The sequence below is a fragment of the Patagioenas fasciata genome, chromosome Z (assembly GCF_037038585.1).
Source record: "Patagioenas fasciata isolate bPatFas1 chromosome Z, bPatFas1.hap1, whole genome shotgun sequence".
Classification (NCBI taxonomy): domain Eukaryota; kingdom Metazoa; phylum Chordata; class Aves; order Columbiformes; family Columbidae; genus Patagioenas; species Patagioenas fasciata.
Window position 1 is genome coordinate 49294469 of NC_092560.1, and position 14492 is coordinate 49308960.

At 38.9% G+C, this 14492-nt stretch overlaps 1 protein-coding gene across 5 annotated transcripts in view; it reads right to left on the bottom strand.

The window, feature by feature from the left end:
* Positions 1–14492, bottom strand: part of MCC (MCC regulator of WNT signaling pathway) — a 209507-nt gene that overhangs the window by 185380 nt on the left and 9635 nt on the right. For 3 of the 5 annotated variants that reach the window (XM_071802567.1, XM_065860376.2, XM_065860377.2), the window contains exon 2: positions 2079–2326. The exons of 1 other annotated variant lie outside the window; for it this stretch is intronic. In XM_071802567.1, the coding sequence (XP_071658668.1) occupies positions 2079–2326 (248 nt within the window). Of the gene's footprint in view, positions 1–2078; positions 2327–10305; positions 10395–11315; positions 12085–14492 lie in introns of those variants that run through there. One more of the 5 variants, XM_065860378.2, reaches the window with a different exon arrangement.

A 14492-nucleotide genomic window follows, 5' to 3' on the forward strand; every position in this document is an offset into this window, starting at 1 on the left:
TGAATTTGCACATGACGATGTCCCCTCTCTTAAACAATGTTTAGAAAGCAATAGCAAACAGCCAACATAACACAATTGACTCTTTGATCACTGAGAACATATGTGAGCCCTCAAAGACATGGAAAGCAAGGAAGCATATGCAGATCATAACTCAAGCTTGACTGCAAGTACAGTTCCTCAGCTTTCATTATGTTCGTACTCTGTGCAATGTTTACATCACAGATATACATTACAGTGGTGCGCCTTTGACTCTTCGAAAAAAAAGATCTGTAGAACACACTGAACGTGCCTGCCACAATAGTTTTCATTCACAACCAAATAAAAACCAATTGTATTCTGAACACTCATTATTATTATTTCCTCCCATTCTATCTTTTGTTTACATGGAGGAGCATCTCCATATGTTATCTGATTATTAAAAAGTCTTACAGAACCTGCAAGAGTCAAGGCACGACAAGAAAAAAAAAAACAGCAGCTCAAGTACAAAAACAAAAGGCCAATGTGAGGGAGGTGTATATATGTGGCTCAGATCAACATAAAGACTATAATAATGCAAACAACTGAAAAAAAAGAGTTTAAAAAGAGAGCAATGGGCTTGAGCTGACCTTAAGCTGCATATATTTTCCCAGCAACAGTGGGGATGCCCAGTGTCACGATGGTGAACACAATGGATTAGATGATCTTTCAAGGTCCCTTCCAATCCCTAACATTCTGTGATTCTGTGATTCCAGAGCCTGGTAATGGGAAACACGTTGGTATTGTGATTGAACTGTGTATTGCAATTGCTATATTCTGCTAATGTGTAATATAAGTTTGTATTGTGTTTTCAGTGTGTTTTGTATCACTCTGCTAAATCAGAAATCTCATGTAACATCAGCTATCTTAAAATAAGTAAATCTGATGTTAAACATGACACCCTTTACATGTGGAATATCTAACAGAACCTGGTCAGAGAGAACTGGACTCTGAGAAAAAGTAGTTACATGAGGAGCCAGAACACCGATAAGCAAACTCTCCAGCAAGATGTATAAAGTATACCTGACTGTAAAAAATATTCCTAAGTTAATGTAGGGCACATGGAAAGAAAGATTATTGGGATGACTAACAGAGGAACTCTCATTAAAAAAGTATTTTTAAAAAATCTAGGTTCATGTAGTCTAATCAAAAGGTTGAGGTGACTCAGCTTGAACTAAATACAATCAGAGGTTTATGGCCTCCTGAAGCATGGATGTAGGCTCATTCTAGGTCATGGGCCAAGAGTCATGTTTAGCTAGTAAGCAGCTCCTGTAGGGAACTAGAGCACTGACAACATCCCCAGCTTCCCCCACAGTACCTTGCATTTTTGACCATAAGCTGTGTCCTTTGGTCTCTTGAATCTGTTACAGAGTGAAAAGAAGCATTTTGTAGGTATTAAAATTTTTGCTCTAACACAAACTGATCGCAGTGCTATCAAAGGCCAGACTCAAAGACACAGACTATCCTTTCTACATCCCATGTTTCTGCAGGCAGCATGGTAAGGTCTTTCCCTTTTTTTTTTTTTTTTCCTGGCCCTGGGTGGAGAGAGGGCAAAAGGAAAGGAGAATTGTTGTATTCTCTGCATCACAAGGCAGTTCCACATTTCCAGCTCAATCCCCAACTAAGTGGAATGATTTTTAAAGCATCCAGGAAGCATCCATATTCCTACAGTATATTACATCTAAAAGACAAAAGACTAAGGTTATTTCTCTCCTAATTTTTAATGTTTCTACCTACATAACTGTTCGGGCTTCAGAGACAAGAGACGGCTCATTGGATCATCAGTTACCAGCTGAGCCCCACAGATCTCGTCATTTCAAGAAAGATTGTTTGTCTTGTACAATCCAGGTTTTAAGAAGAGGATGTTCTGCACACCTTCTAGTCTATATAATGATGACCAGACTACATCAGTTATGACAGTACTCTAACACACGACCACCTTATACCACAGCATGTTCAAAGCCCTTTAGGAGAAATACTGACGTCAGTAAAATTCGTAACAAAACTGGTGTAGTTTATCTTTTGTTAAATTACACAACACAACATTTAAAAGACATACCTACCTAAACTGTTATTGCTGCTAGTTGGCCAGGAAGTTATCCTATCTCTTAACTTTTTCTTTTTACAAGTGTCATCCGATATCACAGAAAGCTCCACTTCCTCCTTCCTGATTTCTTGTACCAGTTCCATGCGGCACTGACTAAAATCCTGGAAGGAAATTTTTCCATTTTCATCTGCTCCCAGCTGGTGCATGATCTCCGCAACAGACTCCTCCATATTCAGCTGGCGGCACACCATCAGCAAGTCATTCCTAAGGATATTTTTAGAGGGAAAATGGGGGCAGAGGAGGGAAGAAAGTAGAAGGAAGATTGGAGAAGTGGGAATGGAGAAAAAACAAGAACAACAATTTAGTTTAGAAGAAAAGGAATACTCACTCCGTCTATTCTGGAAATGCATTAATGCACAGACATTGAAAACCAACAAGCCAATTTTTTTTTTTTTTTTGGTCACTCCAACAAAGGAACTTTGAGGTTGGCAAGAAATTACACCACAGAAAGCCTATGGTAAAGACTGGAACATTTTTTTTTAAGTGTTAGCCTCTGTTTTCCTGCTGTTATTAAAATTTCTTCTAGCAGGGATGGACACAAGGGAAGGCTGAATCTTGTTGAATCCAAGAAGCTTGCTTGGTCCAATTGTTTAGTTAAACTCACAAAAGGGCAAGGATGGCAGTACTATGAAAAATACCCTGGCAGGGACTGTGAGTGCCCAAAAGACAGTTGCAACTAAATCAACATAGAAGATACTTGCAACATACGGTACATTTACGAATTTGTTCACTGTGCTCTTAGGAGAGGTGCATGCAAATAACCCTAAATAAATCTAAATCCATGAGCCAAACTCTGACCCATGTCATCTTCTATTTTGTGCAAAGAACATACCTTAGAACAACCCTTCTGAGGGCTTATGTTCCCCATCACTCTTTCTTCTTTTTCAAAGCTGAGGTAAGACTAAGTATTTTGGAATAATTCTGAACAGTAGCAGTTTGCTTTAAAAAAGAAAAAAAAAGGGAACAGCAGGAAAGAAGGTACTGAATGTGAACTGGATATGAATGTAACTGGTCTATTAGACAAACACCTGATATTCTCCAACAGTGGCAGATATGCAGCGCAGTGAAATTCCCTGGTCACTTGCTGCACCAGAAACTAAATCAACCCCTCAGAAAAGAGAGAGTTTCTTGGAAAATATTCTCATATTATCTCTTTTCAGAGTGTAAACCATTAAAAACCCAATGCTGTTCTTAGGTAAACACAACTGTGCAACTGTAAATCCAGACCAAATAATCTTCCAGAGCATATAGAGAAAACACCTCTGCTCCTTTCCAGATGCTTAGTTTCCATAAACAGCAGGAGACAAAGCTGATAGACTCAGGTCTGCCTCATTCTGCTGCGACTCAGAGAGACTTGGTCACCAAAAAGAGGCAGAACCAGAAAACCCTTTTTTGTCGTATTTTCCTTCCATTCCTTCCCACCTAGCCTTATCTCACTTTAGAGACAAAGAGGTATAGGGAGAGAGAAGGAAAGAAAATCTTGAAACAACTTCTGCAGCAGCTGAAGGAAGGCAGATGCATACTTGTCAAATGACAACTAATCACAGTCAGATCTGAAGCAACAGCTACTCTACACTACCAGAACTTGGTGTTCCATTCTTTATTTTAACTTCAAGAGTTAAAATAAAAAGACCCCACTGATTTGCCACTCCCACATTTTGTTATTTCTTTCCTGCTATCCTTTTCTTAAATACTTTGTGAGTCGGATTGCATACTACTACCACACTAATTCATACCACCAATAGCATGAATATGTCATGGCCTCTTTAAAGTGTTGGTTGTTTTATGTTGCATTAAACTTTTGTGTAGGAGGAATTAAAGGAAACATTTAATGACTCAGTATTATTTGAATTATATTTAATATTATTTAATTATTAATATCTGAACATAATTTAGAAGGTTTCTATGAAAATATGATACACTGAAATATGCAAAGTTCTTGCACGAACAGTTTCATTTAAGTAATTTAATATCACAGTCGAGGCTATTCTACGGAAAACAGTTGTATATCATGTGGAGCTTTGTAAGTCTCTACTCCACAGGAATTCCAGAGCTGCCTCAACAGACCTCTTGGCAGACATGTTTGCAGTAAAACTGGAGTGTAATAATAACAATTACATTATGATCATGTATTTTAGCAAAAAAATAAAGTTAAATCCCCACTTATGATAAGAAATAACTTCATTATAAGATAATTAAATTACATTACAAAGGCTAAATGTAAGTGATCGATACTTGCAGTTAAAATTTTGTTTAGAGTTTTTCTCTTAGTTTTGAATCTCATCAATGAATAAATAAATCTTAGCACAGCTCAGTTGCTCATCTTTAAAAATTAAGACAAGAATACAAAGCAATCTCACAAGGGTGTTGCAAGGAATAATAAGGATGACAAAGCATTCAAATTTTCACTAGGGGAATGACAGACACAATTAAGATACGGCTACATGTGTTCTCTTATAACAGATCAGATATACCACCAGAGAATGAGGGACTCCCCAGAGGAGTGCTAATTTTGAAATGAGTATCAGGAAAAGCAGTGCAGAGCGATTCTGCCAGGGGCTTCCAGGACAAAGGTCCATGTCCCCACTCCCAAAAGAACCGTTTGCCACACAGGTGGAAGGAGGCTGTGGCACTGGCTTTACACAGCCCTCTCTGGGACAACCATAAGCCTCCATCTCAACACAACCCACAAAGGACATCTCCAAACTGGTATCTGGTGCTCAGCTTTCTCTCCTGTTACTCAGATGTGAACTGAGTATCATTCGTAGCATCTGTAGCTTGAGGACACTGCCTGAAGCAACCTACAGAAGCATGAGAAAAGATGTAATGAATTACAAAAAAAATTAATTGGGGACTACCTGAGGAACTGAGGACCACAAGCACTACTGAAAATAGATTTAATTTACTTGGAGTGCATCATGCAATCTGAAATTACAAGATTTTTCCTAATCTTCATCTACAAACAATATCAAAAGTATGCACCCCAGGGAACTACCTGGGTAGGTTCCTTGAGGAACTACCTGGTTAAGCATACATGCACACTGCACAATACCTTAAAGGGGTTGGCTTCGAGACTGAACAGAGCCAGTGGAGTAATTTTCCTGTTCTTTTCCCATCTTACATACTACCAAATTTATAAAGAAGGTCTGGTAAGGATGGTTCTACAGCCACTAACTATATAACACCAAGAGGAACTACATCTTTACTTAAAACTACTTAAATTTTCAGCCACTACAAAGGTATGAACATTTTGCGGGGAAATATTCGATCTTTGCTTATGCAACTTGCAGTCTAGGCACACAGATACTTTTGAAAAAGACAAGTCAAATTCAAAGATGTACCCAAGTTCCCCAGAGCCGAGTAAATAAACAACACAAGAAAAACTGTTCCATGCAGTTGTGTTGTGAGTTACTTCCTGACCAGTACTGTACACAAACAGTGATATATTTGGGATATTCATTTAAAAAGTACTAACATGCAAAGTCTGTCTAATGGAGCACTCTGTAACATCCCCAGGAAATGAAACAACAATTAGTTGCTGAGATAAAATGCATACTGGAAAAACTGGAGTTAAATCGCTTTTATCCTCAGTAGGAGTGTGTTTAATTTAGTTCCCTGGTGCAGACACCAAACTCCAGGGTACCTGCTGCTGGACACAGACTGATGTGTTTCTGGGCCTCTTGCAGTGCCCCATCTGCTCCAACTCTCACAGAAAGTCAAGCTGCTGACTGCTGAAAACATGGAATTACACCAGTTCCCCAGCTTTTCTAGGAGCGACTGCAGGCAAACGACTCTGGTAACAATCTGGAAACTGTTTTTTTCTCAGATGACTCACATTCACTACTCACACTAAAAGAATACTTTTCTAAATTTCCTAAATTAGTTTGCTTTCTTGTTAAGAAGACGTGAGCCCTTGTAAAAGAGAAAAAAAGAAATCCAGTTTGAACGAAGGCTGTCGTGTCACAGTGAATGCCAATCGAAGTGCCCCCCTCCAGCTGGGCGTTCTCCAGTCTGCTATGTTTGGGCTCCAACTACGTGGCCTCTGCAGGTTTCACTGGTGTCACTGCCTTTGTGAAGCTTAAAGACAAACAAGTAAGACCAAGACTTCCATATACCTTAAGCACACCCTCCCCCAGGAATTTCACCTTGTGGGATTTGGTCTAGCAAAGGCAACAACAGTCTAAATTCATAAGACACACTGCACGCAGAATTCTAATGTTGCTCTCTGTTGAGACAGGTCAAAACATACATTTGTCTCTTTTCTTCACCAGTTTTTGATTTAGACCTAGCTCAAATAAAATTCTCCAAGAAGCACCTCAGTTCTTTCAGCCAACCAAAGATTTTCTGCAAATTACCAACTTTTTCTGCCCCACCAATCAGCTTCCCTCCAGATGTGAAGTCACTTTAAACTCTGAAATTCTATCTTTCTAGTCTGACATTCCCAAAGCAGTCTGTCTCCAGCTTCCTTTGCTCTGTTTTCTAATTCTTCACACAAACAAGCAAAAATCTGGGATACAACAGGTCAGCTTGCTGCTGTCTTCAATCACACATTCTGTATTTTTACCACCAAATGCGCTATCATATACTTATCCCTAGTTTATCTCAGCTGATTTTTTTCAGTCCATATCTTCAATTTGTCAACACCAATTTTGACTCCAGTCTTATCCCCCAGCATGTCTCTAATCTTCCTTAGCTCAGTGTAATCTCAAATTTTAGAAAGCTTACTCATCATCATATCATCCAGATCATTAATCCTTCATAGTACTGATCTGGCCCAGGCCATCTTTCCAATTTCTATCTGGTACAGCCTGCTGTTTGTAAAATAAATTATTGGTATCTCCTGACCTCTACATTTAGCTTGAAAAAAAACCCAAACCAAACTCTGTCCCTTACTCTGTTTTTCTAGCTTGCTTACAAGCATCATAAAATGACACCTAAAGCCTTAATAAAGACAAGATAGACGTTATTGGTTGTTTCACTTCCACCATTAGTTGCTCCTATGAGGCTTGATCAAATGGATTTGACACAACAAATGCATATTCAGCCACTTATAGTCTGTCTGGTGACTAATACCCAGCTCACTACAATTTTAAAGAAAAGAAGGATATTTTAATCTTTCTTTTCTTTCTGTTATTGTTTCTGCAAAATATTTCTGAGGCCGTCTTTAAGACTCTTGCATCAAGATTTTCAAGTACAACTAACTGAAGCAAATCCAAGTTCTCCCTAACTTCATCCTTCTCCCTTCCTTCCAAGGTATTTGTTACTGGTCCTATTTGCAGGAATCATGTCACTATATTTGGTATTTTCAGTGTTGGAAACAAAAGCAAAAACAAAAAACAAAACAACAAAAAACAACAACGAAAAAAATCTCACACTTCTCAGCATCAGCCAACAACAGCTCACTGGCTCCCGTTCTTGAGTACCCTTTCCCTGGTTTTCCCATTACTGTTTCCATACTCTGGGATAATTTTTTGTTACATTTGAAATTCAATGACACACACTGCATCTCATGGCCTGTGAGAACAGTGTGTCTAGTTTTGACTAAGGTTGTCGTGTCTGGAGACTGAACTGCAGCGAGTAAACAAAGGCCATCTATCAACAGAGAAGTGGAGCTTGTCTACAGAATCTCTGCCGTTCTGTGCCTTCCCTTGTGCTGCTTACCAGTTTCAGATTTTGCTACAACACAGTATCAATTCAAACTATAGACTCCACCACATGGTAGGAGCTACCAGGAGTATAGTTTTTGTTCAGGGGTAGGCTGGTCTTTGTTACCTAACTTACCCTTAAAAATTACATAAGGGATTTAATTGAATAACCGCTAATACTACATAAATACTGTTTTGTTCTATTAAATATAAGAAAATACTGCTGCAGAAAAACTCTCAGAAGAAAGGAGACATTAAATGTCCTGATTACGATTAATCATTACAGGTATGCTAATTAACACACAAGGTCATGCATGCAAACAGTCACCATGCTAGGATGAATTCCCTCTAAGTACTCTTTATTCTACAAAAGGCATATGAACATTCACAGTTAAAATAAGGTGGATTTGAAAAGCCACAGTGTAGCTATTTTTCTTCAGATGCCATTTGAAGCCCATCCCGTGTATGATATACCATTAGGCACAACACCAGCCTTCTTAACCTCTTGCATTTACCATCCGAGCTACTAAGGGTCTAAATTAAACCTCTGCTGTAGTTTTCTACTTCTTAAAGCACAGCTAGAATAATGCCATTTTTATGGTCAGTAATTACGTTTTAGAGATGCTTCTTAGTTCAGAGCATTTTTTTGAGTGAACCGTGTTTGAAAAATCAAGCAGAGATAACCAGAAGGATCACAACTAAACCCCAAACTCAAGTTTCTTACTCCTGTCTTGTGTCAACACTGAAAGTCACACAGTCATATAACGAGCCCGAGCCATGAACTGAGCATGCTGGAAATAAAAATTTCTTACTGAGCTAGTTATCAGCCAGGGCAGCTCTTTGACTGAACAAACTCCAGTGCAGACAAAGCAAAGCTTCAGGACAATGCACAAACTCATTTAGCAGCACAGCCGTGAAAACTCCACTTACCTCTCCCAGTTCATTTCATAAGTAGTGCAGACACCTAGCTTAGGGCTGCATATTTCAAAGGAAAGGCCAGGAGCCCACGTATCTTGTGAGACTCCTTGCTCTCCATCAAAACATGCAGGACATGTGGCATGAATCAGTCTCAGGCACTACCTATCCTACCCCAGCAATCCAAGACAAAGACTTTTTTTTAATTGTTTTAGAATCCATGCACAATGGTCAGCAAAATACTGAAACTGGACAAACAATCAGAGAAAAAGACATATAAGGAGTTAATCACCCACTGACAAAACTCTTCTTTCCTCCACGTGCCTCCCAAAACAGTCAACCCATCCATTAACTTCAAACTACAGGTTTTGGCAAATCAATCTGGAAAACATCTAGTAATTTGCTCATTAGAAATATGAGCTAACCCACAGTGGCTAAGGAGGATGTTAACTGCCTTGTCGGCCTTAAGCAGAAGAAAACACAATCATACATGAATGAGACAAATTCAAACACTTACTGCAGTCCCAGTCATGCTGCTGGAACAGCCACCAGTGGTTTTTATGCTATAAACCAAGGGCTATGGGTTTGCTAGGAAGGTCAGGTACCAAAGCATCCCGTGAGACCCCCTGCTCCCCACCACCCTTGGTACGGAAGTAACAGAGTATATTAGTGAAGTTATAACATTTCAGAATTGTGACCAAGAAAAGACAAATCAAAAAAATCCCAGTTCAAAACCAACTTATTTTCCCCTCCAAGGCCACAAAAGGCAAACGACTGACTTTAAAGAAAGGTTCAATTCTCTTACAGCAATAATCCCAATAACACACTATTAGCAACAACCTCATTAATAGAATTCAATAAAATTAATTTAGATAAGAAACAACTTCAGCACTTAACAGGATGGTAACTTTCCAAGGGGTCAAAAAGGCTGACAGCTGTATTCTCAAGTGACTCACTCTTGATCATGATCAAATTTTCCCCATTACAGTCTACCTGGACATCAAGCTCCCAAGAAAAAACATATAATAACGTCACATAAGAAGAAGCCTGAGATCTGCACTTAAGTTTCTTTTCTCAGATTACTAATGCCAGTGAGGAAAGAAAAATGCAATAACCTGTATCAAACACTCTAATGAACACTAATAACTTTAAAACATTAATAATTTTCAGCTAAAATCTTGTATCATACCCCCTCACATGTCTGCTATTTACCTAAGAACTGGACAGCTAACCTATTCAAAATACGAGAGGTTCAGAAAATTCAAGTTCAAATAGATTTCTCTGTGAATTAGTTGTAACAAATACAGACTTTTACATAAATCTTTAATGAATGTTGATTCTTGTATGTTTTCTAGACACAGTATTTAACAATGCAATACTTTCTTCTTCATCCTAAATTGAGCATGCAGGGTGTCTCTCTGGCTTTTCATCTATATCCATCTGCCTTCCCTCATAATTTATTCCTTTTTTGTTTATGACACTCTAAGAGGACCCCTGGAGGAGAAAGACTAAAAACCAACAAAATTCTGTGCAACTGTGGTACCATCGACTAAGGCAAGTCCTAAGAGAAACAGAGAAAAACAACTACAGGCATGTAAAAAACAGCATAGTGCTTCCACTCACCATCTTACTTGGCACACACCAAGTATTGTGCTGTATCCACATAAAAGCACTCCTTCAGTTACATGGATCACAGACCCTGTGACAGCTTCCTAATGGAGATGGATGAAAAATAAAACTAAGTCTAGGAACAGAATCTGGGAGCTGGAACTGTTTTCAAGACATGCTTAAACATTAGTGCAAGGCCAACATCAGTTTTGCAAAGATTCAGGCATTTTTTTTACTAGAATTCCTGAAACTAAGTTGCATGAAGCTTTCAGATGGTTAAAGAAAGTACAGAGCAACTAGTCCAGATCTCAAGTGAGAATAAAAACTTGCACTGAGGTCTAACAATTTTTCCAACTCCATAGTAGGAAAAGCCCAGCAATATGAAAAGCCAGGCTGAACCCAAGGACTAAGCAAAGCCTTGTCCCCATCCTGTTGACATTTTGCAGACTGCTTTGAAATTATATTTGCTTGTTAGATTGCTGGATTGAGGCCACTTAGGACTGTACATCACTGGGACCAAAGTGCTTTCGAAAGCTGAAGCCCCAATACCTGCAAAACTAGAAAAATAGTATTACTTATCTCACAAGTCTTCAAAGATGGAGTTTTTGTCCATCTGTTCTGTTACAGAGCTTCTTAAACCTCTTGCTTGTAGGATATACAGCTTCATTGCTCCCTTATCTGCTGACATCTGAGCACTCACAGCAGCTTCTACTTATACATTTTGCTCCTGATGCTGCTTCCAACCAGTACAGAATATCCTCCAGGGATTAGAAAGCATCTACATGCAGAATATTAACTCATGCCCAAATCGAGTTTCCAGAGATCCTGACTAAATGTATTTGCATGGGCCCATACACGATAATCTTATGGGTAAACCCCAAGTTTTACCACCAAGGGGCTCCAGAATTGCATGTACAGTATATAAAACGTCATGTCCTCAACAGCAAGCTGATAAAATCTTTGACAAACCTGCCTGTGTATGTTTGTGAATTTACAGAATTTAGTATAATTTTAGAGGCAGTTACCTTGAAGTGGCCTTGAGATTCCTTTGGGCCTGACTAATTCAACAACATATCTCCTTCTAACGAAACCCCTTCACAATTCCCCCCTTTTGTTCTTGAACTAGTCAGGCCCCTTAAACAGCATGCTGAATCGTCTTTGAAATACACTGCAACATAGGACACGTGATTAACAACATAATTACAATTACATATAATGTAGCTAAACCTTACTTAATAAGATTAAACAACTATCTGCTTATACTCAAACCTTCATATCATATATAAAACCTTAATTCTACTTATGACAACCTTACCAACGCACTATTTTAGAATAGTCAGACAACTTAATACAATATATTCTCTTAAATTCTTAAAAGATCTATAACTGCGCAGTTTATAGAGTAACGTACTTAATACCATCAGCATATGCTAATTATTGACTTAATATCTTAAAACTTATATTAACCTATTCATATGCTAATTATTGAATTAATATCTTAAAACTTATATTAACCTATTTAAAAGATCTATAGCTTAATCTTAATATCTCTTTTAAAACCTTACCAGTTGCTAAATTAGGTTACCATGGTAGAAATATCTTATACTTTTACCTTATCTATGCATAGATTATCTAATTGTAATATCACCCTTTTGGAACTCTTACTATCTGTTCAAATTAGCATTCTCTATGGAAGGTACCTTATCTGTTTACTAATAAGCTTTTAGACCACTGGGTCTAAGAGCATCTATAACACTGAATAAGAATTCATGGTTTATATTTGAGACAATTCTCACAACTTATCTCCCTCCTGTCCTTCTGCATCTGTCGAATCTTTGTTGTCTTTATTCAGCCATGGCTTGATCCATTTTGCAGGAATCCATTTTGATCCTTGGTCTGTAATGACACAAGCATAACCCTTTCCCCAAGTTATTAATTGGAAAGGACCCTCCCATTCACCAGTAACTCCATTGTGTATTTTGACCTGACACTGATTTTCTCTAAGGTCTGTCAAGTGTCCTTTTAAGCTTGTTCCATGACGAATCATAGGTGGAATGTCGAACCCTTGCGGAAGACGTAAAAAGTTCAAGACATATAATGCTTTGCTTAGTCTGTCATGTGGAGTAGTACAGTCAGTTCCCCCTTTTTGTTTGTCAAGCTGATGCTTGAGAGTTCGATTCATCCTTTCTACCAAGGCCTGACCAGTAGGAGAATTTGGTATCCCTGTAATGTGCTTAACACCCCACAACTGAAAAAAGGTGGCAGTAGCTTTGGCGATATAACCAGGTGCGTTGTCTGTCTTGACCTGTGCAGGAACTCCCAAAGCTGCAAAAGCAGAACGTAAATGTCGTTGCACATGTGAACTAGTTTCACCAGTCTGAGCAGTGGCCCATATGGCGAAAGAATATGTATCAATAGACATATGCACATACTTCAGCCTGCCAAATTCAGGGACATGTGTGACGTCCATTTGCCACAATTCCAAGGCTCCTAATCCTCTTGGATTGACTCCTGCACCCAGCCCTACTGAGATGGGCTGACAATCTGCACAACTTTTAACAATACCTCGGGCTTCACTTTCGGACAATGAAAATTGCCGCTGTAAGACCTGAGCAGACTGATGGAGGAAACTATGAGAGCATACCGCTTGCCCAAACCTATCTACTGGAGGTGGAACCCAGGCAGGAGATACAAGAAAATCAGCTCGGCGGTTTCCTTCAGCTAAATCGCCTTGAATTGTCAGATGACTACGGATATGTGTTATGAAGTATCGGTGTTGTCTCTCTTCGATCAACAACCATAGTTGCTTGAACAAAGACATCAGTTGTGCATCCTGAACCTCTTTGAGCAATGATCTTTCAATGCGAGCTACCACACCTACCACATACAAAGAATCACAAACAATATTCACTGGGCTATGAGCAAATCTGATAAACACTTCTATTACAGCCCTGAGTTCCAAATGCTGAGTTGATCCTTTCAGGTCAGTTAATATCACATCGTGCCATTTTCCATCTGTTTTCCATGTAATTGCTGCTTTCTGCATTTTACCCCCTGCGTCAGTGAACACTGTGGGTCCTTTAACAGGAAATTCTGAGAGAAGAGGGGGACCCTCCTCCATTGATCCCATATTCAAAACTGACATTAACTTGTGTGGAGGGGAAAATGTCTTAATTAAAGCTTGAGAATCTAATAACGCAATCTGAAAAGGTAAGGAGTTCTGCAAAGCCCACTGTAAATATTCTGAAACGAGGGGAACAATGATATATGCAGGCTCAGCCCCTGAAATTTCGACTATTCTCTGCCTACCTTTCATTATAAGCTGAGCAAAGACCTCAACCCTGGTTGTAATGGTTCGTTTGAGTCGAAAATGCAAAAACACCCACTCTAAGATCTTTAACGGCTCCTTACCAGTTGTGCATTGCATTATGAGAGCAAAAGGATAGTTAGTATTGTTTACAATTAGTAGTCCAATTACATAATCTGGGTTCCACCTATGGCTGAAAGCTTTTACAAGTTTGGACATAATCTTTTTCAGAGCAGCATCCGCCTCAGCAGTAAGCGTTCTAGGAGAGCTAATGTCACTATCCCCTTTTAGCAGTTTTACAATTGGAGCTAAATCCTCATTAGTGATCCCACAAATGGTCCGGACCCAATTCAGATCACCCACTAGTTTCTGCACATCATTTAAGGATTGAATGACAGGCCGACATACTATTTTCTGAGGTTTCACTGTGGACTGAGAAATTTCCCAACCAAGATATTTCCATGCTAGTTGAATTTGTACCTTTTCTGGAGCAATTTGCAATCCTCTATGCTGCAATGTACCAGATACTTCATTTATCAACAAATCAGTAGAAAAAGTTTCCCCAGCTATTAATATGTCATCCATGTAGTGGTAAATCACTAACTCAGGATGAGATTTTCTGATTGATTGCAAGGCCCAAGCTACATAAATTTGACACATAGTTGGGGAATTTTTCATTCCCTGTGGCAAAACTACCCATTGATACCTTTTCGCAGGTTCAGCCTTATTTACAGAATTTATGGAAAATGCAAAACTTTTACAGTCATCAGGATGCAAAGCAATGGTGAAAAAACAATCTTTCAAGTCAATTATTAAGATCTGCCAATTTTCCGGAATCATGACAGGGGATGGTAATCCCGGCTGTAATGCTCCCATGTCTTCCATGGTATCATTA